The sequence below is a fragment of the Aulonocara stuartgranti genome, assembly GCF_965226115.1.
Source record: "Aulonocara stuartgranti genome assembly, chromosome: 17".
In the NCBI taxonomy this organism is placed as follows: domain Eukaryota; kingdom Metazoa; phylum Chordata; class Actinopteri; order Cichliformes; family Cichlidae; genus Aulonocara; species Aulonocara stuartgranti.
In genome coordinates, this window is record NC_138953.1 from 3339403 (window position 1) to 3365053 (window position 25651).

Consider the following 25651-nt stretch of genomic DNA (forward strand, 5'->3'; position numbering starts at 1 on the left):
CAGGAAAGAAAAATACTCCAAATTAAAATGTATGAAATGGTTACTTGAAGTTAAAAGCACATTATGTGCAGTTTTGATTGAAATGGGGGGATGATGATGCCATTACTAATAAACGCCATCTTTTGAAACTGTCATGGTCGGCTGTGTGGCAGGCAGGCAGGAGTGGTGGACCCAAAATGCAGGATTCTCAGGACACGAGGTTTAGACAGAAAATGCAGCTTTATTGCTGGAGCAGAACATCAAGATAAAATAAAACTCACAAAAGCAAACAAAACTCTAAACAGAGATGCAGGAGGACTGGAAATCCTAAACACGCAGCAAGTGAGGGTGAACAGACGTTAACAATGCGACACCGAGTAGGGGAAGACACAGACACTAAATACAAGAGGTGAACGGAGCAAAGAGGAAACAGCTGGGAGACACGGCTGACGTTGATTACACTGACGAGACAGGGAGAGCACAAAGCTGAACGCACTGACAAAGGACACAGACCTACAAAATAAGACAGGAAGCACACGCCAGACAGAGACAGACTCGTAAACAGGCATAATGACGTCATGGACAAACAGAGGGACATACGGGCAGAGAAGACTAAGCACAGGCAACCTAAACCAAACATAAGGGCAAGATAACAAAACCTAAACCAGACATAATCATCATCGTCATCAACATCATCATCAGATAACTAAAGAATCAGAATATAATTGTAATCAAAACAGTATCACCAGAGAATAACCAATCCATAATGCAAAAATAAACCAAAACATAAGAAACTCAAAATGCTGGGTCGACCCGACCCAGGACCGTGACAGAAACGGATCGTAACTTTAGAAGCAAGTTTGCAAATGCTTTTTTCTCCAATAAGCTCAGTGTTATGTGATTGCACACTCATACACATACATTTATCTTTTCTTTAAATAGCTTTGATATTATGTCAGAACAGACTGAAACTACGCCCTTGTCTGGAAGATAGTGAGGGCTAATGTTACAGAAAGGATTGACCCGCTTGACAGAGATTCATGTGGTTAAGCTACGGTTACACAGACTCTGAAACAGTCTCCTTCTCTCATTGAACTGACCTTGCTTTTCGCCATCGCACAGCTTGAGTGGCATTCACACCATTGTTTAGATATCCAGATGCGATGGGGCCCTCACATACAGCCCCACATTTCATTTACAGCCACTTTTTTCTATGCAAAAAAACTCCACATGTGAGGAAAAGCTATAATCTTCAAGGACAAACCTAGCACAGCAAACAGTCGAGGGATATCGCCCCTTTTTTATGTCAACCAGTCTGCTGGCACCTGAGGGATTGCCGTTTGGTCCCAAAGGGATTTAGCAACCGCCAGACGACATTTTGAACATAATAGCTTCCTGAGACCGGCTTGTTTATTCTGTGTTTACATTTGGAAAACAGTGAATATAGGACGTCTTAAATTATTCATTGCTTTGGAATGAAGGAGATTCTGAGTTGACATATAGGAATTAAGAAGTGAGGATATTATGTGTTATAATATGTGTACAATGTATGCGTCAATAGCATTTTTAATGTCAGCAGCCTTACTGCAAAAGTTCTAAACTCACAAAATACTCAACAAAACATGCAAAAATCTTAGTTGTCACACATGTATTTTCTCCCCTCAAAGGTTGGAGAGTAGCAACTGTGTAATCCACCAAATGCGCTGCTATCGCTGTTAACCTGATTATTGTGAAAGCAGAAAACAGTTTCAATAACTGCAATTTTCCAATAATGACAAAAAATAGAAAAATAGAAAAAACAAAAATTTGCAGATGATTTTTTTTCATGCCAAATATCCCTAGGTTTCTATGTGCCCTACTAAAAATTCACTTCTTCAGTAGTTTGAAAGGTAATGTTGAAGTAAGTTGAAAGTTAAAAAAAATTCTTTAAGTAAAATTATTCCTCAATTTCATAAAAGACAGTAACTTATATAGTCGTCTAAAATAACAGTTAATAGCAAGCAATACAATATTATGATTTATAATCTGCAATCAGATCCACAACGAAGCATATGACATTTTATACATTTTGTATACATTATCAAATTTTGATACCATCTGTCTGCCTCAGAAGGATGATTGTGACTTGAACAGCAAGAGTGCAGAGTTGTGAATCTGAAAAACACACCATGACATGTGCAGTGTCTCTGAAGTGCTGCTAACGACAAGCTCCCATGAACTGGATATTAACACAGAGCTCATTAGCAGCTGCAAGAACAAGGTCCAGCATATTTATATTAAGCATTGCTCAGCAGTAAGCAGTGCCCTGCTGTCAGCATGCATTATTTCCATGCCAAGCCCTTGGACAAGCGTAAAAATAGTCTCAGATCAATTTTTGGGGGCTGTAGTCCTGTTCTATAGATAATGGAAAGGGTTTGTGGGAAATGTGGTCTTAATATTGAATATTTTTTATTGCTGTGTGTGTGTGTTTTGACATGAGTATACATATGTGGTGGGTTGGATGTGTAAGGTATGTTAGCACTTTTCCTGTACTTGCTGCTCAGGCATATTCTTGGTTTTCATGCCTATTTATTTGAACACCTACATGCAGAGTCACTCTCGGTTTATCTGCCTTCCTCATTTTCTCTCTCTGCTGCCTGGAGATAAAGATAAGCTGATTAAGTGGGCCACATTGTGTATGACTGGTTAAATGATTTTGATTTCTATACTGTGGCAAATTGATTTTGGATTTCCATATTTGGGTGTGATGGATAAGATAAGCATTCTTTCTCTTTTAGCTAGACACTATAACATTGAATCACCTACGTCACTGGCCATGTGAGCATGTGTGTGGATCTCAGGAGGTGTTGATAAAGATGTGTAGTGAATATGGGTGGCATTGCTGTCCTTCTTATGTTGGCACTTGGCATCTCAGGGGTGCAGCGTTCTGTCCTCTCGCTAAGCACACACACACACACTGTTCTCACATCTCTAACACTGTTATGTGTGAGACGCTGTTTTAAAGTGTCACTGCTTTTGTCACCTAATGAGACCAGTGTGCAGAGGCAAAGGCCTCTCCTACTACTCCCACTACTATCCTGCATTTCACTTGCGTGATGTGCTACAGTCAGTAAGCCAATATGCAAGAAATTATGCAAAATTTTATTATATTATAAATATGCAAATAATGTTTTTGTTTGGTATCTGATCATAAAATCATTATATCCTGTCCTGAAAAACAGATGATTTGTAGCGCCTGCTACCACTTGTGTTATGTGCATCATTTCAATTTCATGCTAGTATTCTGCCCACAGAAGGATGTTTGTGATTGGAATGCACATTACCAGCTTATCCTTAAAGTAACAGATTGTCAGAGATGCCTGGTTTTATGTTAGGTCTGTCCGTTCTCTCATTATTTGACTGCAGTGCACTCTTTTCCCCAGTAGAGAGAGCTCAAGTGAGTTCCCACTTTTCTCACTGAGAGTGCACATATGCTGTAGTTTGTGGAGTTGCGGGGCTTGGTGTCCAGTCACTTTGACTCATTTGCCTTACTTCTATTATCCTGTTACTTCACATAAATAATTAAAGTTTCAGGCTGGATTTTGCTTTCATTCCATGCAATAAATCATCCTGATCTTTCAAATGTGACAGTTCTTACATGCAGATCCTGGTAAAGACTTGGAGGGGAAAAGCAGCAGTTCCTCAGTTAGTGGAGGATGGTCATGGTAGTGAGTCAGTGCTTTTTGGTCTCTGTCCATCATTACATCATTGTCTTTTTCTCTTGTACTCTTATAGTACTCTTTATCAAACATTTTTTTGGCATTTTCTGTCATTAGTGATTAAAACAATGAGATTTAATACAGGTTTCATGAGATGGGTTGGGAATATTACAGCAAGCGTTCCAAATTATTCAGATTGTCTTCAAAATAGTCAAACCTGCCAATGACTAGATGCACTGGCAGGTGCTTATTGTTGTGACATTAGCAGATGTGTTTTGAAGAGGTTCATTTCCCTTCTTTAGCCTTGTTAGGGCACCTAATCCAAATGTTATTTTCTATCAAATCCACTTGATAGTTGAGCGGAAGCAGAGCTGTCTCCTTCCCTCCATTTCCATCTTTGTGTGATGTACCGTGATGCTCTGACATAAGTTCTCATGGGAGTCTTTCTTCTCTCCTCCCCCTTCAAGTTAAAACGCTGGAAGAAACAGCACTTTATGAAGGTCACACACTTTTAAATGCATGTGTACACACACACACACACTCATGCACGCACGCACACACACGCACAAACAAGCACAGTGTTAGAAAAAAGACATGTGAGATGAAGGGAGTGGAACTCAACTGTAGAAGGCTGTCTACTGAAAATATGACTGATCTTTTCACCTGATTGATTTGCCCTTTGCACAGGCGTGTACTTGGTATTACTTCAGCGTCTTAGACTTGTGATTTTTGCCAAGACCCTCTATACACCTAGCAATCTTCAAAACTCTTTTAGGATTTTCAAAAACATCATTCTGATGGGGAAAACATTTTTAATGTATATTGTGAGGAAATATAAATTATTTTATTCTATGTCTCTACCCCTCTTTCTCCACAGTACATTAGAAACAACCTTTGACACGACAGTAACCACTGAGGTGAATGGGCGGAGTATACCTGCCCTCGCTGCACGCTCCTCCCCCATGTCCTGGCGTCTGGGCCAATCACAAACCCCACGTCTCCAGGCAGGTGACGCCCCCTCGATGCCCAGTGGCTACGCTGCGCCCAGGGCGAGCACAACAGGCGCAGGCACCACCACAGGGCGCTATAGTGGGCACTCAGACCCCTCCAGGTTTGTGTACATTTAAGTAGTAAGCCTGTGGCTATTTTTTTCTCATTTTCAGTCTTTAAGACACGAGTAACCCTCCCCCAAAAAATGTCGACCAGTGCAGGACAGTGTTTTGAATATTTATCTTAGGGCTATTTGTGATTTCAGTAACTGAATGAATTTTTGATGTTTATAGTCAAAATAAGTTGAATTGGTTTTAGCTGATCCCTCTGTGCCACGCTGTGGTGTGAAACAGCATTCTGTTTAGTTGCGCCTCCTACATTTATTCCTCCCTCTGAATAATGTAGCTCTCAGCCTTTTTATGCACTGAACACAGAGCTCGTAGATTTTAAACATGTTGCACCACCATGTAATCCATGTAAATTAAATACATAACTATGCTTTGCTGTATAAAGAAGAAATATCTTAAGTGCACAATATCACCACCACATCATTTATACTCAGTAAAAGTCCACTTTAAAGGTCATTTGTTTGCTAACATGTGACAGATTTCCATTTCAGTGTGCAGAAATTCATGCTTAGTTTGTATTCATACAGTCACCAAGGCCTTACCTGCCTTTCTCTGCACATTAATACAAATAGCTTACTGTCATACAGCAAGGCTATGTATACTTTTTCATAGTAAAACCACACACAGGATGTTTCAAGTAATACATTTATGTGAACCTTGAGAGGACTCACGACACTGACAGATTACCTGAGTGAGAATGGATGAGTTTGTGTCTTCTGCAAGTCATTACAGCAGCAGGCTTCTGACCTTCATTCGCTCAATAGCAATAAATGACTTAAGCACGTAGGAGAAAAGGCTTTTCACATTTTACCCACACAATCATGTGAGCACACACTCCCAATAGAAGATATGCTGTAAAGAGAAAACTGTGAGGGAATGGTAAGGATGAGGTGTGATGTAGCAAGGTATCTGCAAGTTTAAAGAAGAAGAACAGAGCAGAAAATGTAACAACATGTTGGGAGGGAAAGGTGATTAGCTGAATTATTAGCTTAATTAACTCAGCGCTAATGGCCCCCGTGTTCTACCAGCCGTGTCTGATAGCTATCTGGAAGTTGCCTCAAATCTTACCGCTCGTTCACTGTCAGGTACACAGAGACACAAACTCGCTTCTCTATACCGACTTTGCAAAATCCACACACAGTCTTCATGTTCATTATTTAGATTAGCCAAGGTAGCATCTTCCTTTATGTTTAGTTGACATAATTTGCTTCTTCTTCACTTAAACAAGGACCTTAAAGTGTAAGAGCCACGAGTTAAAAAAGAATAACTTTCTAAAGCAAACTGAAGTTAAACGTTTATACCTGTAATTTGTTCTCCCCTCACAGATACCTTACAGATGGCAGCCTTCATCTGTATGCACGGAACACCGGCCGAGCCTCAGATGCAGCTTCTTCTCGAGACGTATCCCAAAGAGGAAGCAAAGAGATGCAGGGTGACATTGACAGGTGAGGATGGAGACTGTCATAGCTGCCTGTTTTTCTGGTGCCTGTTTGATTCATTTGTGGTTCACACCCAGGAGTAGCTCCGGTTTCACACTTTTTGAGATTCATGCAAGCACGTTGTTAATATTCAAATTTGAACACAGCTTTTCACATTCCACTTTTGATTGTTGGCTTTTAGCTGATGTTTTCCTCTCCCGAGCATCTGGCTGTGAATTTGATAGCTTCGTTGTCATTCATTTTCAACCATAGCCAGGTGGGTGTTTGCTAAGACAAACCCACTGGACTGTGCTTTGCAGCCAGTGATGCATGTGCGTGTGAAAAAAAGCAATGTGCTGTGGTCAGAATGGCAGAAAGGTTGGCACCATAGCAACTGCAGCCATATCATATTATACCTGATTGTATCTGTCGGTTAAAGCATTCAGCACAATGAGCATTATGGAGCTAAAAAGCATGAATATCTGGGTATATTACCCAAAACAATTAAAGATATTAGATATCAGTACAAAGATATTAAAGCTAATGGAATATATAGGCTTTTTAGGATACAAACCTAATAGGATACAAAGTCCAGAGAATAGGCAAGTGACTAAGGCTACGTCCACACTAGCCTGGATAGATTTGAAAACGTTGTTTACGTCTGAAAACGCTCCGTGTCCACACTATCGTTTTCAGTCGTTTTCACAGAGTTGTGCGTCCACATTGAAACGGCCGAAAACGCTTACGTTCCAGTCCTGCGCATGCGTGGAATGCAAGAAGATTCGACCTGCCTCATTTCTGTCTGCCATTTATTTACTTTCCGGCTCTTTGAAACGTTGTGGCAAAATGTCATTCCTGGTTTTTAGATGTGCCTGGCATAAAAACAAAGGGTAAGAAGGAAGTAAGAAATATGTCCTTCAAAGGTTATACAAGTCTGCTGTAACACCATCAGAGATTTAAAGGGGCGAAGGAGGGTTGGCGATCGATTTAAAGCTGTCAGGCTAAGATTGTGATGACAAGCCATCAGAGAGACTGCTGGGAATTGACTGATGCAGTGACATTTCCCAGTGTCACAGCTTCAGCTTCTGTCAAGATTTTAATGAGTGGCAGCGTTTAGTAGTCCTGTGATTTTAAAGATTATGATTCTGTTAATGCTACATGTGCATGGTTACACTAGGCAGATTTACACAATATGACGCATGACTTGCAGAAACACGGGTGATATTTTGCTTGTAATATGTGTGTTTTCTGTATATGATTCAGTTGTTTTGCAACCCAGGCAGTTTTTCCATTTCTTGGTTATGTGCTCAGCCTCACAAGCTTGTTTGTTACAAGCCAGTCAGTCAAGCCAGTCAGCCCGAGGTGAGTTTGATCATATCTGTGATTGGCCAAGCGGCAAAACATACTAGTCCTGACCAGAGGTTCAGAATAGGAGATTAACCTGCCCCATCAGTCTCAAACCGATTGACCTATCAGATTTGACACTGAGGCAAAAAGATGTCTTAGGATAAGAATAAAAATGAACCAAGCAAACTGCCAAGGCTCAGCTTCACCCTGCATTTTATCTCTGTATTTAAATATTTTTGCCTAAACTGTCTCTCACCTTTCCTTGACTTAAATCCAAAAATGCTCTGCTCTTTTGAACTAAAGTCAGCAGTAGCATTTTGGGCCTCAGGGGCAATGAGGAAATATTGATGCCCGCAGGCTACAGACTCCCAGAAGGAAAAGAATTTGAACTCTGGAACCCTGTTTACTTCATTCCTTCCTTCCTTTTCCTTTATGAAATCAAGTACATGCAGGCAAGCATATACACAGAAATGCACAAAATGCATGCCTCTCACGTGTTATTGTCAGTAGCTAGGCTGTCACTTCCCACGGACACATGACGAAACTCAGGGGGCAAATCCATTTCTCACTCAGCTCTACATTTCAGCCTGGCTTTACCTCTGTGGTACAGCGTGCTTTTCCATAAAGCCCCTTGGCTTGAAGTGAAATGAGTAGAGGATGAGGCCCAAGTTTAAATAATTTGTTCACTGACTTTAAACAACTTTTTACCTCAGATGTGTAAGCTGGCTTTCTAGGAATGACAAATGCAAGAAAGTATTTGATCTCGCACGTTTCATGTCCAGCTATCTTGATTATAACTGCTTAGGAGGTGAACATACTGTATCCATGAAATTCTGCCTGCCCTGTAACTGGCAGCTAGTGTATGATACCTTTCTGTCTCAAATGTCCGTCCAACTGCTCTTTTGTCCAGGTGAACATACTTGGCTTAAATTACTTGGCTTGGTCATAATTTTAGGTGATAATTAGTGCATTGAATGACTGTTAATATTTCTTCTGCATTTATTATCAAAGTGTTAATCAGATTATATTTTCAATTTAATATATTTTCCAAACTATTACACTCTGTTTTCATTTAACACAGCATCCCAATTATGGAGGAGATTGGGTTTTGACTTTGAGAAATTCTTAGATTAGAGTCTGGGATTTAATCCGTCTCTGGCTGATAGTTTGATAGTGTAAGTTTACTTTGGAACAAATTATTTGTTCACAAGAGATAACTGTGCATTTATTGTTCGTTGGTTTTTTTATCAGCAAGGTAAATAATTTGTGGCCATTAAAATTCCCCCCCTCGTCCTTCTCCTTTGGATTTCCTTTCTGTCATAAGTAATAATTGGAAAACTGCACACACAAGGACACACACTTACACTCATGTCTTTTACACCACCTCAAGCATGAGCACGGATACAAAAATGCACATTACTCTCTCCGCAGTTCTGCTGGCAGCAGTAGACAGGGTTCCTCAGAGGCAGAAAGTGGAAGTTGGTCTGTGTACGTAAACTGAGTTCCCACGAGGCTCGTTATGTTTCGTGCTTTTTACAGTCCATAACGGCTCCCCTGGCTGCCATCCATGGCATTTTTATCCCAAACCAACACAGCCCCTCAGGATATGTATCTAAATGACTCATCATGGCTGGCAGGTGACTGAAACCATCTGGGACTAGGACCACGTGGACTTAATGTTTACTGTAGTGGTCATGACATGAGATACTGTATGTGCGCATCTCCATTTCTTTTTAAATGAGCTGTGCCAGTGTGTCTATGTCTTACAAAAAGACAAAAGATTAGAAGAGGAGTTTTATTTTTGAGTGCTTTCATCCTCAGTATTAGGACAGAGCCTAATTGTCATAGAACAAAGTCAATAAGCGTCACACGTACAGCTGCTTTTGATAGTAACTTTATGGTTTCCTGCAGGTGACATTGTGGTTGGAGATATTTCAGGTTTTCCGCATGTGGATTCCAATCCCACTAAACTAATAATCTGAATACTTTAATAGAATTTCTTTGAGATTAGCACAAGAATTCATTGGGACTGTAGGTGAAGATTTTTTTAGTCAAAGGTCAAGGTCACTGTGGAATTAATTAATGACAATTAATAACATTTTACAGTCAGACAAATTTGGACAAAAGGCGTAAACTGCAACATGACTGGCTGTCAGAGGCATCCATTCGCAAAGTAGTATTCCAGTGATTTCATCTGTGCTAGAACCGAGTACCCTGGAGCCAACCATCTGCTCGAAAACAGCTGAATGACAAAAGCTCAGATCCCTCTTCTGATCAGTCTGCTTCAAAACAATGCTGAGTTTAGCCTTGGCTAAAAGCACCTGCCTAAAAATACCTTCTTGTTATACAACATAGATGAGCACATGCTCATGGCTCTGCTGTCAAGAAAAGACGCCCAAAGAGAGTGTTTTGACACCAGCAGGCTCCCCGCTCTCAGTAGAGACATGAATAAGTAACAGGGCTTCTCTTTTAGCATCCCGGTGGCTCGAGTGTGTTGCCATCTCTTTCTCGCAGCTGGACTGTGGCAGCTGGCTCTGCGTTTTTTGGTTGTCTAAAGCTTCGGGGGCTTGGAGACAAGTTTATATGTGTTGAAAGTGTGCTGTGGTTGTGTTGTCCATGCTTCACAAAAGAAAGCTTGTTGGTGTACTACATTTAAGTGTATTTAGGTGTGGGTGTATGTGTGTTTGTGTGCATGTACAGACTTCTCCATATGCCGTGTGTGCTGCTGAGCAGCAGGATTCGGCCTGTCACTCCGCGTAGCAGTGACAGTCGCAGAGAAGCCGCTCTACTTGTCTTTGCTGTTGTAAGCAGTGAAGAGATTTAGAGGAGAAGGTTTTTTTACTACCAATGACAAACGCAGTCATTATATAAGTCTCTCTCATTGATCTCTTCCAGGGGCACCGCTTAGGAAGAATATATTTGTATTGCACCTGAAACTGGAGCGTCTCAAAGCTTCTGCTATCTAAGCTTTCTAAAGTCTTCTGGCAACTGTCAGTTTTTCAGACATTTGTCCTTTTCAGTATTTCCACCTCAGTGCACACCGGCTAAACTTAACAAATTGTGATAATTGGGACATGCTTTATCACTGATTTGAGTACCCAACTGTGTGTATGTTCATGCAAATGTGCCCTCACTTGTGCAGATGCTTGCATACAGATATATTTCCTCTCAAAAATGGGCAAATTGTGGCCCACACAACCAGACTCTAATTAGCCATCTCTTCATTCAAAGATGCTCGAGGGAAAGTTTCCCTGTTTTTGGACGCTCCGTTTTCCTCCTGTTTCCTATTCTTTGGCACTGATATAAGTGTGTTGTGTGTGCATGTGTGTGTGTGTGTATCTGTGTGTGTGTATGGCAATAATAACTTTTCTGTGTGGAACTTCAGGAAGCACATGCTGCTAAATGCAAGATGGACATGGCATTTCTGACTTTAGGAGTACCATTGAATCCTGGTCTTATCTATGTTCCCAACACATATACACCAGCACACATGTACACATGTCTTTCTTTATATACACACACACTATTGCTTACCCACACACATCCCATAAGTCTTACCCTGAACTGACCCCTCACCTCCTAACTGCACCTCAAAACTGTTTCTGGGTTCCACTTTTCCTCACAGTCAAATATGTGTATTTGATCTTCCAATGTATACTCAGCTGATCTGTCAAATGTACAAATATATGTGACTGTGGAATTTGTGTAAAATATGTGTGATATGTGATTTAGATATTGAATTTTCCTTATGCAAACTTTGATCAAGATCGGTCTTCTCATCTAGGGGGAAATAAGGAACACACATACATAAAATCTTTATAGTATGATGATTGATTACCCTTAGAAAAGTGGTCCAAAGGCATAATGTTTCATAATGATATTTCAGTTTAAACATGGATAAAAAAGGATATTAATTTCCTGTAGATTTGGTTGTTGAACTAGTGCGATGATGCTGGAGAAGACTAACTGTTAGCCTCCTTGTATACCTGTGCTGTTAGACCAGCAGAAGGAGAAAGATCTCAAGGATAAAACTAGGTCTGAATAGGCCTATGCTACTGTATATAGCATAGCCTATAGCACGAGATAAAAGAAGAAAGTATCCAGCATCCAGGAAGTATGAACACTTTAAAAAATGTATTTTCATTTCACTGAGACTTAAACAAAAAAGAACATGTTTAAACTACAATTCTAATAGGTAAAAATCAGAAGTTAAATCAAAATAATATTTAGAATAGACCTGTTCAAAATGCCAGATATACACTAGATGAAAAGCTCTCTTTTCCAATTACTGATGAGAATTGTACCAAATAGACATTAAGCCTGGTCACTAATTAACCAAATACATTTATACCTGAATTAATTTAGCAAACCGTTAGTAAATTCTTAATTCCAGAGATCATGAAAACCGATTAAACTGATCAAACATAGAACATCATTCCAATTTTATCCAGTGAAAAGGTTTCAGAATTTATTTGAATATCACGTTTCCTGTTTTATATCCACGTGGACATCGTTTGATGGATTGACCTCAATGTCTTTCATGTATTCTGTTGTATGGGTGCAGAAAATGTGCATGATGTTCATGTGAAAGATCACCAAGCATCTCCATGCCATCACTGACAACTCCATGCTGCAGCACATGGAAGTTAACTCTTACTTGTGAAACTGCTTATCAAATTTGGTTACTCCTCAACTGAAAATGCTAAATCAGTTTCAACTCCTGGCTATAACTACAATTAATGTGAAAACACCATAGCATAAAGATAGGCCTGATTAAATATACTCCTGCTAAACCCTCACTATCCTATAAATGTTCAGTCATATATTAGAATTTAAATGTGCTGATACCTCATAGAGGAGTTAGGCCCTTTAAGGAAGTATGTTCCTGCCATTACTAATTAATACGATATTTAAATATAGAAATGTTTCAACTTGATTGAAGACAATTAGCGTGCACAGGGGTTCATCTTTTGGTTAGTTAAGTGGCAGCAGGGACGCACTGGAGATGCCCCTGGTTCCATACGGAGGTGAACTATCCACCTGGCCTCATCAGCGTGGACTTGTGGGTGACAAGGATGAAGGGATATTACTGAGTGAGGTCAGGCTTGCCCTGTCTATTTCTCTCATTGATGATACGTCCCATATGGTCAAGTTCTGCTTTAGTTCATCTGGGTCATCTGAGCATCCATACCTGCCTAGGACTGAAAGTGATTAAGGCTGGGGGGAGTGGCTGATTCAGTCACCCGCCCTTTTGGTCTTATTCTTCATCAGACATAAGAGCAAAAGCAAAAAGCATAAAATGATTTATGAGCTATTATTACCCTTTCCCATGGTATAATTTGACAAAATAGTTCTGATTTGCATCAGATGATGCTGAGCTCTGGTGTGTATTGCAATTGATGTCTGTCCATCACAAGTAAATTATGTGATCAGTTTAGGAGGGGACAGTTAACATGCAATCATGAATCCTTTATTTCCTTTACTTTTTCTTCTCTCAGGGTATGGTGTATGCACTTTCTTACTTTCTGTTCATGCAGTTTTTCTAGACTTTTAGTGATCTTAGGTCTGAGTGATTTGACTTATGAAAAACTGTGACGACACAGTGCTGACTCACATTACACTGACATGAAGTGGCATGAGAGAATCATGTCCTGTAACAATGTGTTACGTACGCTCAGAAGATGTCACAGATGAGGACAGTTTTTGGATTCTTGATGCAAATGCCTGTGTGGTAACCAGGCATTCACAGGCTGTGTTGATAACTAATTTTATGATGACAGTGTGAGGTTCCTGTGACATTCAACACCAATAATAGAGACTCCATGTAGGTGTTCCTTAAATGCTTATTTGTGTGTGTCCAGCTGTACCGTAACCCACATGTTTGAATAGATGTAATACAACTCAGGAAGAAAAAAGGAAGGAGAGCCATTGATTTTACCTGTACAGTGATTTAGAGCTGTATTAGAAAGAAAGAAATTTCATCCATTACCAGCAATGGTCCAAATGTGTTTCGAGTGTTAACGCTCTGCTGATTTTAAAACTTTTAATTGAATAAGTTTCTCTAGTTAAAGTGCCATGTTTACAAAAGAGAAGCAAGCAGCTTATTTGACTGTTGATGCGGACCATGTTCCACTGAGAGTTTACTTGGATTGGGAATTTGTTCAAAACACTGAATTGTCTGCATGTTTTTCAGAAGAGATTTGTGATGAAACTAAAAAAGAAAAAACAGAACTTGAAGTGACAGCATCAGATTTATTCGTTCCTTTCCGGGGTGTCTCGTGTTGTTTAAGAGGATCGATTTAAGAAATGTTTAATTGCATTTTTGAGTTTAGACTTTTCGGCCAATCCAGATTTGTTCAACAGTCAGTCTGTTGTAAATAGGTGGATTACAAGGTAATGTTGGATAGATTTTAGGAAGAATGGACCACAGGGGCATTTGCCTCGGGTTCATCAATTCATTTGGTTAAATATTTCCAAGCATATGACTCCATTCATCATCTGACAGGCCTAATGAGTTAGTGAAGATAAGAATCAACAAAGCTGCTGTCATTGTTTATTCACTTTACTGCCATGGAGCCTGACTCTGTTGTGGATTATGAAATCGTAATCTTGTTAAATGACGAGTGTTGCGGTATAATTACAGCAAAACAGCATTTACAAAGCCTTTAAACCTATTACTGTTTGTGTCCCAAATTAGGTATCATCAGACTCCAGATTCAATACATAATTCTGCTTTTAACCATCTGATAGAGAAGAAAATCAACAAATCTAAATATCTAAATAAAATGCTGACTGTTTAGTCTTTATCATTCCGGGTGACTGTTGTACTAACTAGTTACGTTTTTAGTCCTTAATTGTGGCAAACCATGTCAAGTCTGTCTCCACACGATTGTGTGTCAGCGGCTGATTGTTTATTCTGGTGAAACGCAGAGATCAGAGCTGGTCAGATGCAAACCTCAGCTGAGGGGCTTTGGAGAGCTGACACTGTGCTGCCACTGTCTATCAAGTTTTACTGCTGTAATCCCAGGAATACAAAGGATTTTCTGTTTCAGAAGTGCAGAGGATGCTAGGTTTGGTTTGCCAAGTCACCTGTCAGACAGAGCAGACGGTGGCTGTGTGACCCACCGATGCCCTGCTGCTTCTAGGGCTCATTTAAAACACACCTTTTTTTCCTTGCTTTTATTTGCTGTGTGAGTTCAGTGTCATTGTAATGAGTACTAGGTGGCATTACTCTTTTGTTGATGCCTTCATTTCCCACAGTACAGCTCAGAAAATAACATTTCTGAAATATCCATGCGTCATTCTCAAAACTAGGTTTGGTGTCAACGTTGGTACAGACGCAGCATCTCCACCTACAGTCAGTCAAAATAGGTGGACTGTGGTTACACAACATACAGTTTGGTCATTTGCAGTAAAACCATACATAGTATATTTTTAACAGCATTATTTTTATAGACAAAGCCTGAAGTCCTGACAGTCAAGCTGCTTCTCCCCTTGATTTCTGAACTTTCTGTGTTTAATAATAAATACAATTAAATCAAATCAAAAATCAAATCAAATCAAATCTGAGGGTCAAATCAAATCTGAGGGTCCCATATATTTTTCAGGGCACTTTTAAATATTGAGTGAATAGGATCTTAAAAAAAGAAATAGGTTCAGATGTTAGGGTCCCCGCCTGCAAATAATGTCAAAGGTTACATATGCTGAAAATCATAAGAATTACTTTAATCCACATTATAATTTATAATTAAAACCTCACCCTTAAACAGTAAAGATACACAGGTTTCTAAAGTGCTGCTAAGCTTCACGCATACAGAATAATTCATTAACAGCCACATTTTAATGGGATTTCTGGAATGAAATTGAACTTTTGGTATATCTTCATCCATTGTGTGTTTCCTTGTGCTAGCAACCTGACTGCTAGCCTACAGAAAAAAGAAACAGTTCCTGTTACTTGTGCTGGATGGTGAATAAGCTTCCGATGCCTCCCTATTTGGAAGTTGAGTGATATTTACAAACTAAAGAAATATGTTAAATTTATAGTGATGTAATCTGTGCTGCATGGTGCAGAAGTAGAGGGCTGAGAGTAAGACATCTGAGAGACTGGATGCTCACCCATTGTTGATGTAGAGATTAAGATCCCTCACCACCTGCTCTGAATCTGGCAGTAAGTCTGATGTCCCTTTTTTCTCCTCACAGATGGACTCCTCCATTTTATCCAATCAAATCCTCACATGGCTAAATTTATCATCCTGGTACCTAAGCAAACCAGCATCATAGATTATGCACGGAGCTGTTAAATAAGCCTCTAATGTCATCCTACAGAAGAGATGAGGAACAGACTTTGGAGGTCTCCTATGATGCTCTTGATTATTATCAGTGTAATTTGACTGATTATTTGGTCTGGGGTGTTTCCAATGAACTGAGGTGATGTGTTTTAGTTGGTGTGTTTTGTCTAGTGTCAGTCCAAAACCCAAACATTTCTTAACAGTATGCTTTTGTAGTTTATTGCTCACATTTTCTTCAGAAAATACAAAAATGCTGCTGACTTACCGTCACATGCCGTACTGTATTTGTTTGTATGGAGCTTTAAATCATATTTTAGTGAAGTTTCCAGCTTCAGGCCAGTGGAGGAGGAGGAGGCTGGTGGTTGGACCAACTGTGGCTTATGCGGGTTATTTGTTTGCATTTGCCAGCAGCTTGCCATAGACTTGAACAAACCCCTGCTGGGATGTATTAGACTGCTGTAAACCCTACGGTGCTGAACAGCTAAAGACTTTGTTGTTGTCTTTGACTGCATTGCAGTAGGACGTCTGGACACATTAACCAGTCAGGCCAGGCACTGCTGTTGTCCTGCTGGCTCACTGCTTAGCAGCAGACATATTTCCAGCCCATCCCTCCAAGGTCACCCTGCTCCTTCCTTTAATTGAGTTGTGTCGAGGTGAATTCGATTCCACAGTCAGTGCTGGGTCTGATTGTTAAGTTTGTTTGCTTTTTTTCTGGGACATTTCTTATTTTAAGTAAATGCTGCTTGACTTCTCTTTCCCAACACAGCAACCAGCATCCAGTTCACTTTTACTTCTCCCTGATAAAGTACATTTCTGCCATCAGAGACCAATCTTCAGTTAAAATTAAAAGACGAAATGGAATGCTTAGCGTTAGCATTGAACGGGAAATCCAAAGAAAATGGTTAAACCCCATGGCTCATTATGTCGGTGATGTCTTGGAAGCTTTTCTAATCAAGTGTTCAGCAAAACAAAACTACGTGAATGGAAGTTCACTGGTGAAAAGAAATAAGCTCTATAGTTTTTCTTTGCCTAAGAATCAAAGAGGGGAGTCGTGAATCTGTCTAATTATATCCCAACGCAACGCTGCGTGGACAGTCGTTGCTGAGCATCTCACGCATTATTCATGAGGTCACTTCCAGTCAGAGGCTTTTACCAAAGACAGAACAAATTCTGCTCCCCAGAATAGACCTTCCTCTTTGATTTGACTCTATTCTGCATTGTCATCGTCATTTAATTAACCCTTAGTAACCCCCTGCTGACGACATGTCTTCCTGGCACTCCTTGGCTGGCAGAGGCCCATCCTGGTTGGGAGGGGAGACGAAGAGAGAGGAGGGGGAGCTGGCAGTAGCAGTGGGTAAAAGTGGAAGACTGAGTGACTCCTTTGCTCCTCTCTCTCTCTCTCTTGTTTCCATTTTCTCTCTTGACTCCCAGTCGAGCCACAGCTCCTAGCTTCTCTGCTAGGTGGGGTTTTGCCTCTTGGTAGTGTAGGCGTGGTATTGAACAAAGTAGAACTCTTCTTTGATAAAACAACAGACAGCACCCAACCCATGGGAGGTAAGTTGATGGCAAAGCTGGAAACTGCTCTATACCTAAGCTCTGTTTTGAACCTGTGAACACTGTCGTGTGTTTTGAGCACCGTCATATTGTACAGTTTGTTCTGATAGCTCGGCTCTGTAAGAACTCCATCCGAGGAGAAAATGAGCCTATTGCTTGCAAATCATTTCAAGTCTATGACTTGCATTTTTTAATGTTTTTTTTTTAAGTCTTACTGCAGGAGCTCAGTGGCATTAATTTGGATTAGTCTCTATGCAAATGAGTGCTTTCCATTTACATTATTTAAGTCTCTACATTTGTCCTAAGAGGTATTTACTGTTTCAAAGACAATCCACTCCACTGTTTTAGACTAAATTAAAATGCTGCTCATCAGGTTTGATTATTATCTCTGAATGTTTTTTATTGTTTGGTCGTCTGAGGTAATCGTTGTGTTCATGTCACTTCAATTTCCTGTTTATCCTCGTCATTTAAATGACTGTCTTAGTGTTGTTTTTTTCTTTTGACAAATCTTTCTTTTAGCTGAAAACATAAAAATGAACACACTTAAATGTGTTCAATGTGACAAACTTACGTGTTTTTCTTTCCTGATTTGTTACATAAGAGGTCCTCTGAGGAAATGTTTCATTCTTTCATCTGTACGATACCAATTTAATACTTTTCAGTACTACCGCCTCCAAATATTTATTAAAGTACTCGTCAAAATCACGCTTATCACCAAGATAAAGTGTAATCCCGAGTGCTAGCCTTTGCTCACGTCGCTAATAGCATTTCTCCTCTGGGCTGTGGAAGGAACAAGACCAGCTGTATTGAATATTGCATGAGATGATGTTTGCATGGTTGAATGGAGCCCTTCAATGCCTTCACAGCATGGAGGCACCTTGCGAAAATCAAAGATTTACAATAGAATCTGCAGTGAAATAAAAACATCAGTCCAGCAGGTAGCTGTCTTTAGCTCATGAGCACTTTTTACTCAAGCTCCTTTTGGGTCAGCAGGTGCCTTGTTAACGTCCTTTTTTGTAGATTTTCCATGCTGAGATTTCCCCAGCAGGTCCCGGGGACTTAAAAATGGGCCAAACCTTTTTATAGCACTAGTTACCTTACAGCTCGATACCACTGAATCTGTCCTATACTGACTTATAACAAGTTGCACTATGTAGGACATTACAGCTGGAGACGTCACAGCATCACGAGGGAAGTCGCATGTTTTCACACTATGACTTGATTCACACCATCTTCTCATTTTACTGCCTTGCTTTTGAAATAAGGGAGAGAAGCCAGTATCTCCACTCGAGTAGTCTGTTCTGTACATTGTGACTTATTGTTAATTTAAGAAGCTATGACACAGAAGTCCGGCCCGCCTGCCTCCTGCTGTTGGGTTACTGAGTTCGTCTGTGCCATTTTTAAGGATACCACTCTCTCCAGTAGGAGATGCTGTGACGTGCAAGTCTGAGAGGAGGAGCTTGGTTAGTCAGAGTTCTGCCAGTTTCAGGGAGTCATCCTGATAAAATATTCAGCCCCTTACAGTCAGCCAGGCTCTAAAGCGGAGGAGGAGAATGTATTGTTGTTTTCTTTTTGTATTATCAACACTTTATCCCAGGAAGTTCCACAGAGCGTGGATGCTGCTCTGCAGCAGTCCCCAGCCAAATCACACAAACCAAGACCAGTAATCCATTACTGTTCACTGAGCTCAACTAACACTGAAGCTCCAGTAATAGGAGTCTTCTCTGAGCTCTGTGCAGGATATGTGGGAGCTGATCAATACCGGTGCTCAGCTGTTACCTGAATTTGTGCTGAGATATCTGGAACTTATTTTCCTTTGTTTTGTTCAGTATATTTTGTGTGATTAGAATCCCAAAATATCATCTTGTTTATTCCAAGAATTCTCAATTTTTCTCCAAATATAGCACCAACATTAGCAACACTGTCTCACTAAAGAAAGATGCTGCCATTGCTCATTATACTGTTTAACATAAATTGGTTGAAGATGGATTGTTAAAGAAGTGAATGATAAAGATATTGATCATCTGCATTTTGTAGTTATGCATGCAGCAATAATTCAGCATGATTCAGAGTTAATTATGTAAAAAGTCATTCAGTCGTTCCCCGACCGTTCAGAAAAATTCTTCACAAAGATGATTTTTAATTTTACATTAGAGAGGCCACCAAAGAATGAAAGGGCAATCTGTTGTTATCAGGGGACCAGTGCAAAATAAGTCTTATTTTGAAGTCAGTGAGCTTTTTCACTGCCATCTGCCTTTGCTTACTTATTATGATGATAGTTTCCCACTGCTGTTTCACCATTCCCTCATTTGCATTTTGTAACTGCTCAGCACTTGATTTATCGAGTCCAGTTAATCTCAGTTTGGAGGAAATTCCAAACTGCTAACAGTGTGTAAACAGAGAAGTTTAATTAGACATAAAAGACATCTTTCTGTGTTTCTGCTAACAAAAATGTTTTTTTGGCGGGGGTTTTATTTTGGAGGGCTCCCAAGTTCATTTGGAGGTTTAAGTTAGACTCCATCTGCCCCTGTTGTCTGTCACGCTGAGGAAGGCTGGTCTCACAGGAAGCAGCAGTGTGCGGCGTAACTCCCCCTGTCACTTTTGTAGTTTGTGAGACAAGCTGTGCTGAGCAAAGGGGTAACTTTAAATCAGATCATGAAGGTGACCTGGCAGCCTGTCACCACCAAAATTTTAAATGCATCTTAAAACCAGAACAAACCTGTACAGTTACCCTGGATACTCATCCAGTGAAAGGTAAGCCGCAGTATCAGCTTAAGAGGAAAAGATTAAAGCAAAGCAAGCCAGGCATGTTTCACTGCCATTGATCAAGCTTTGTTTGTAAAAGTCTGGCATGTGCAGAAACACACTGAGTGCAACACTTGGTTTGACTTGTGTTTGATATTAGAAGCTCACTCTCAGTGCTCAACAGCAGCTTCTTTTTTGTTGAATAGCTCCTCTAAAGCTGGAGATACACGACTGAAAAGCTCAGACTGACAGCTGGGATAGCATTTATTTTTTGTGCGACAAGCTTCTGCTGTGCTTTATTCCTCCATCTCTGAGATGTTTTTCCAATAATGGCTTTGAGTTGAAGGAAAATGAAATCTCAGAATAAAAAATTAGAATGACAGAATAAGAAATTGGCTTTTGATTAGAGCAGGGCGATATGACCAAAAATATCTATCACGATATAAATTTTAAAATTTGCGATAACGATATAACTGACGATATAATTGACACTAGACAAAATACTTTACAACTCCACAACTTTAGTGCAAAAAACCCCATTAATGTATTTTCACTTAAACAAGCAGCTGTTTTTTTATGTGCATTGAAGTTATATAAAAAATTTACAGTGCAAATTCCTTGCTGACATTTTAACCAAAAGGTATTTCCAGTGGAAATTGGCCGACATATCCTCAGCATAACCATGTATAATATCCACAACTTAAAAAGAGGTTACACACACACACACAATATGGTAATATTATGTTGAAGCACAGTACATATCATACATATCACTCCGCGAGGCTCCTGCCTAATATAGCCGTAATGCTCCGGCAATCCATCAAGCGGTGCGGGTTCGTAGCTTAGCAAAGTCGTACTAAAACATTTGACAGATTTTCGAGCGCCGTGTACATAAAATCGTTTCGAGGTCAGTAAACACAACCAGAATTCATGCATAAGGCACACGGGATTATAAGGGGCACTGTCGATTTTCAGAAAAAAAAATATCAAAGGATTGATTTTAAGTGTGCCGTATTTTCCAAACAACACGGTAATAACGACGGCCCGCTAGCATGCGCTACCAAAAATAGTGCTTTGTTGTGTATCTGACGGACGAAAGCCAAACCAGTTCCACACCACTGAAGTTGCAGCATTTTTACAAACCAATTCTGGTTCATCCGTTTCATTTAACGATCCGTGTTCGCTCTTCTCATTCTGCGTCGCCGCCATGTGCGTATGTAAACCTAGGCACTGCGCATGCGCGTTTTACCCATATTCTATCGCGATATTTCATTTTCCTATCGTTGCCCAAAATTACACCGGTATTACCGTGAACGGTATGATATAGCCCAGCCCTACTTTTGATGTTTGCTTTTGTGCTTTTTTATAGAAATATTTCTTTTTACATGGGGCAGGTTTTTTTCCAGCCTAAATTTCTAGAAATGTTGATCTCATTACAGATTGTTTCACCTAAAGTTTCCTGCAGACATTATGAGTCAGGGGCCTGGTCAGATTTGGGCTGTGAAGATAAATGTTGCTCATTTGAAATCTGTCAGAAGACCAAATCAATTTTGCATTGCACCAGTGGACAACTGGGTTGCTAGGTGTCTGCTCACCGCTAAATTCATTACAGGTGTCAAGTGAATATACACCACCGATTAATATTTAGTGCCTACACTCAGGCACTGTGTTTTTGTACACCTTGGTTTGGGAAACAGGAGTAGAGTAGGTTTCTCTCTTTATTATCATGCCTAAAAACACAATTAAAAGGAACAAAAGTCAAGTTATATGCATGTTTTAAGCATAACAGCTCTTATGCTTTTGACTCAACAGCACCATCATTTTCTCTGGGCTTCTTCTGCACATGTCTGCACATCTCCAGCTCTCCTACTATCCCGCCTCTCCTGCTTTCTGGGTTCTCCATTTCCAGAATTTCATTCTTTATGTTTTTAATTCTGATTTTATCATTTTTTTTTAACAAAATGAACATTTGTGACATATCAAAGCCCCTTGACATTGTTGTCTGTTTGAATATTATAGGGTGATGTGGTGTGAGCACTCATTTCGGTACATCTTTATTTGTTTTTTCAGAAATTAAAGTCTTGGAGCTATTTGGTTAGATTTGTCATGCTAATTACGGGTGTGTCATCGAAACACACACAGACCAACACACAAAGGCAAACACACACAGATGAGACTCGATATGTTGGTATGTAAACCAGTTGTTGTGTGTGAGGACTGTCAGGACTGTACATGTGTCTGTGAGCTGTCACATCTATAGTGCCGGCCGACTCTCAGTTTGCCTGTCTGAATATATGTGTGTAAGAGCTCAGTGAAAGCAAATACAAACTAATGTATTATTACTGCAGGTGATTAATTATGTCTGATAGTAGCAAATAATGCTTGAGCTTGCAAACACAAAAATTTACATTACATTACAAATGTCATTTTGTGGGGAAAACAATTAAACTGGGAAGTCTCAAAAACTCATGATATCAAATTATGCACTAAAGGAGCACAGCGGTTTGATGACTGGAAATGATTTGCTATCGTGGATGGTTAAAACTTCATTCTTCTTGTGGCCTCACCATTGTCTTCTTCTTTGTCCGTTCTCTCTCTCCTGTTGTAGCTGGGACGACAGCAGCTCAGTGAGCAGCGGCCTAAGTGACACGCTGGACAACATCAGTACTGATGATCTGAACACACCTGCATACTCCTGTGTCAGCTCATCGCGCAAAAGCAAAGGAGCGCAGGTGAGCACATAAAAAATAACCATTCGATAGCCTCAAATAGGCTCACAGCTGGGATAGCCACACGTTGTCTGTGGCTCGTCATCATCTATGACTTTTTTAGGCTTCTGTTCCATGTCTCTGCCTCTATGGGTTCAGGCAAAATTACTCATTTGTTAATTAGAGAGATTACCATAAATTCTGGTGCAGATGTTAATGTTTACATTAGTACCACCATATGTCATAATGCTTCATTTTCATTTATTTATGTGGCAAAAATATTATAAGTTGCTACATATAGTATGATTGGGGGGGTTTAGTATTAATGGTCACAGGTCAGGATGAATTTGATTAATGTTACATCTGCTAAGCATCAAAGTTATTATACAGTTTCACATTAAACTGTTTATTTTAGCTTTGCCCATTTATTTTCAACTGTAATTTCAGTTTGTTTGACTCTTTTCAGTTCAGTTTTGATTGTTTCCTTGGTCAGTTTTTATTATTTTCATTGTTAGTTTTAGTTTCTTTGATGATATTTGTCTAATATCTAGTTATTAGAATGAAAGCACTGCCGTGAGCGGTGTAGTGGTTAGCACTATTGCCTAGGTCCTGGGTCTGAATCCACCGTCTGGTTGGGACCTTTCTGTGTGGAGTTAGCCTGTTCTCCCCGTGTGTGCGTGGGTTCTCCGACTTCCTCCCACAGTCCACAGACATGAAGTTAATGGAGTTTAGGTTAATTGGTGATTCTAAATTGGCCATAGGTGTGAATGTGAGTGTGAATGCTTGCCTGTCTCTCTGTGTTAGCCCACACAGGGTGTACCCTGCTTCTCACCCTATGGCAGCTGGGATAGGCTCCAGCCCCCCATCAACCCCCATGACCATGAATTGGATAAGCAGGAAAAAATTAGATGGATGGATGCACTCATAGTCATCTACTCTCCCATAATCTCATGAAATATATGCGCTAATACCTCCTCATGTGTTTTAGTTAAATGTAATAAATGATAAGCATATTACCATCGTGACCATGGTGTTATTGTAGGATTAGTGTTTAGTTCAAAGCCGCACTCACAGAGCATGTAGCATCAAGTCTCAGTCATGATACCTATAGAGCAATTAGCAGCTGTGAGTAACCAGTGTTAGTTGCACAGTAATTATCTCCCAAACTAAAACACATTTCCTGCCGTGACCAACTTGAAAATCACGACTTTGCATGTCTTGTCACATCTTGTTATTTAAACTTTCACATTTCTTTCAACTTTGTGTTATGTCTTGATCAAGGCACACACCAACAATTTTACACGCTTACTTGACTTGCTTTGTTACCGTTGGGATAAGCTCCCATTATAAACTGGCGGTGGAGTGTGTGAAAGAAGCAGGCATGGAGGGTTTCATTTTTTTTGGTGTTGCATTGCATTGGGGCAATGTGGGATTGAGGATTTATGGTGATTTGACATTTCCTTTGATAATATTGCAACAATAGCACCAAATCACAGCAGTATGCATACTTGCTATAGTGAGAGCAGGACTGTATAGTTTTATAGTTTGAACAGTTCCTATTTTTCTTAATTTGATTTCTATATTTGTGCTCAAGGAATTAACTGTGGACAGAGGGCCGGTGCTCGGTTCTCCTCAGAGACGTTCACCGTATTCTGCCAAGTATTCTTGGCCCCTCATGAAATACCTAACAGACTGGGCTCTTAAGAGACTCTACCGTTGCTAGGGAGACTGACCATCTGTTCCGGTAGGCTAGCTGTCACTGCTATGTGTTTGAGTTTGTGTGGGTGCGTTCATATGCGCCTCAAAAGCAGAGATCTGGATGTGGGAGATTCCAAAGATAGCTAACACTTCACATGCAGACATAAACCACGCTGCTCAGCTTGTGCAGAGACTTACTTCTTTTTGCTGACTCTTTGCTGACTGTATTGCTTTAGTGTGTCACCTTTCAATAGTTTAAATATTGCATATAATTTTCAAAGCATTGTGACTTATTTGATTTCTTCCATTTAAGGCAGGGTTGACAAACCAAGATATAAAACTTGCTTGCAATCATTTCCTGTCACTGCATTTTTTTTTTTTGCATTCTTTATAAATATTGTTAAGGAACTGCAGTGATGATCAGGTAATGCTTTTAAGACTTACTGGTATAAACTGCAGCCCAGAAGCATTACAGTTTTGTTACTGAATTCTTCCATCTATTTATCAGTTTGTGTGCACTCCCTGATTCTCTGTATGACAACCCCCACAGTCCCAGAAAGGAAGCAGATCCAAGCATGCGGAGCAGGTGGTGAGCAGCAGTTGGGCTGGAGCTGAAGACCTGAAGAAGGTAGAGGAGGAGCTGGATGCAAGCATGGATCCTAGCAGTGGCTCTTCCCGTTGGAAGACCTCCTCATCTTCCCCATCCTCCCAAACCCAGGGCCAGTATGAGGACGCCAGTCAGAAGGCAGCTGCGCTGGCCCAGATGTCCCAAACAGGCTCATGGAGAAGGGGTATGACAGCCCAGGTGGGCATTACACCACCCAGAACCAAGGGGACGTCTGCTGCCCTGAAAACACCAGGTAGGAGAGGAAGCCTGCCATCTTTGTCTAGAAGTGATTTTGGAAGTAGAGCAATTATACAAAGCGATTATAGACTGGGACAGAATTAAAATGTGACTTTTTGAACAAAGGAGACTCCATTTTAAAAAAAACCCTAATCTACAACATATATTGATCGAGTATTACTGGTATTAATATTAGAACATTAAAAATGATTGTATCTAGGTGATTTCCTAGTGAATGTTTTTCACATCAGACA

General features: G+C 40.2%; 1 protein-coding gene across 6 annotated transcripts in view; it reads left to right on the top strand.

The window, feature by feature from the left end:
* nav3 (neuron navigator 3) overlaps nt 1-25651 on the top strand; it is a 424334-nt gene that overhangs the window by 365149 nt on the left and 33534 nt on the right. For all 6 annotated transcript variants that reach the window (XM_082510872.1, XM_082510873.1, XM_082510870.1 and 3 more), the window contains 4 exons: nt 4555-4788; nt 6121-6240; nt 22756-22879; nt 25104-25413. In XM_082510872.1, coding sequence (XP_082366998.1) covers nt 4555-4788; nt 6121-6240; nt 22756-22879; nt 25104-25413 — 788 coding nt within the window. The remainder of the gene's footprint in view (nt 1-4554; nt 4789-6120; nt 6241-22755; nt 22880-25103; nt 25414-25651) is intronic.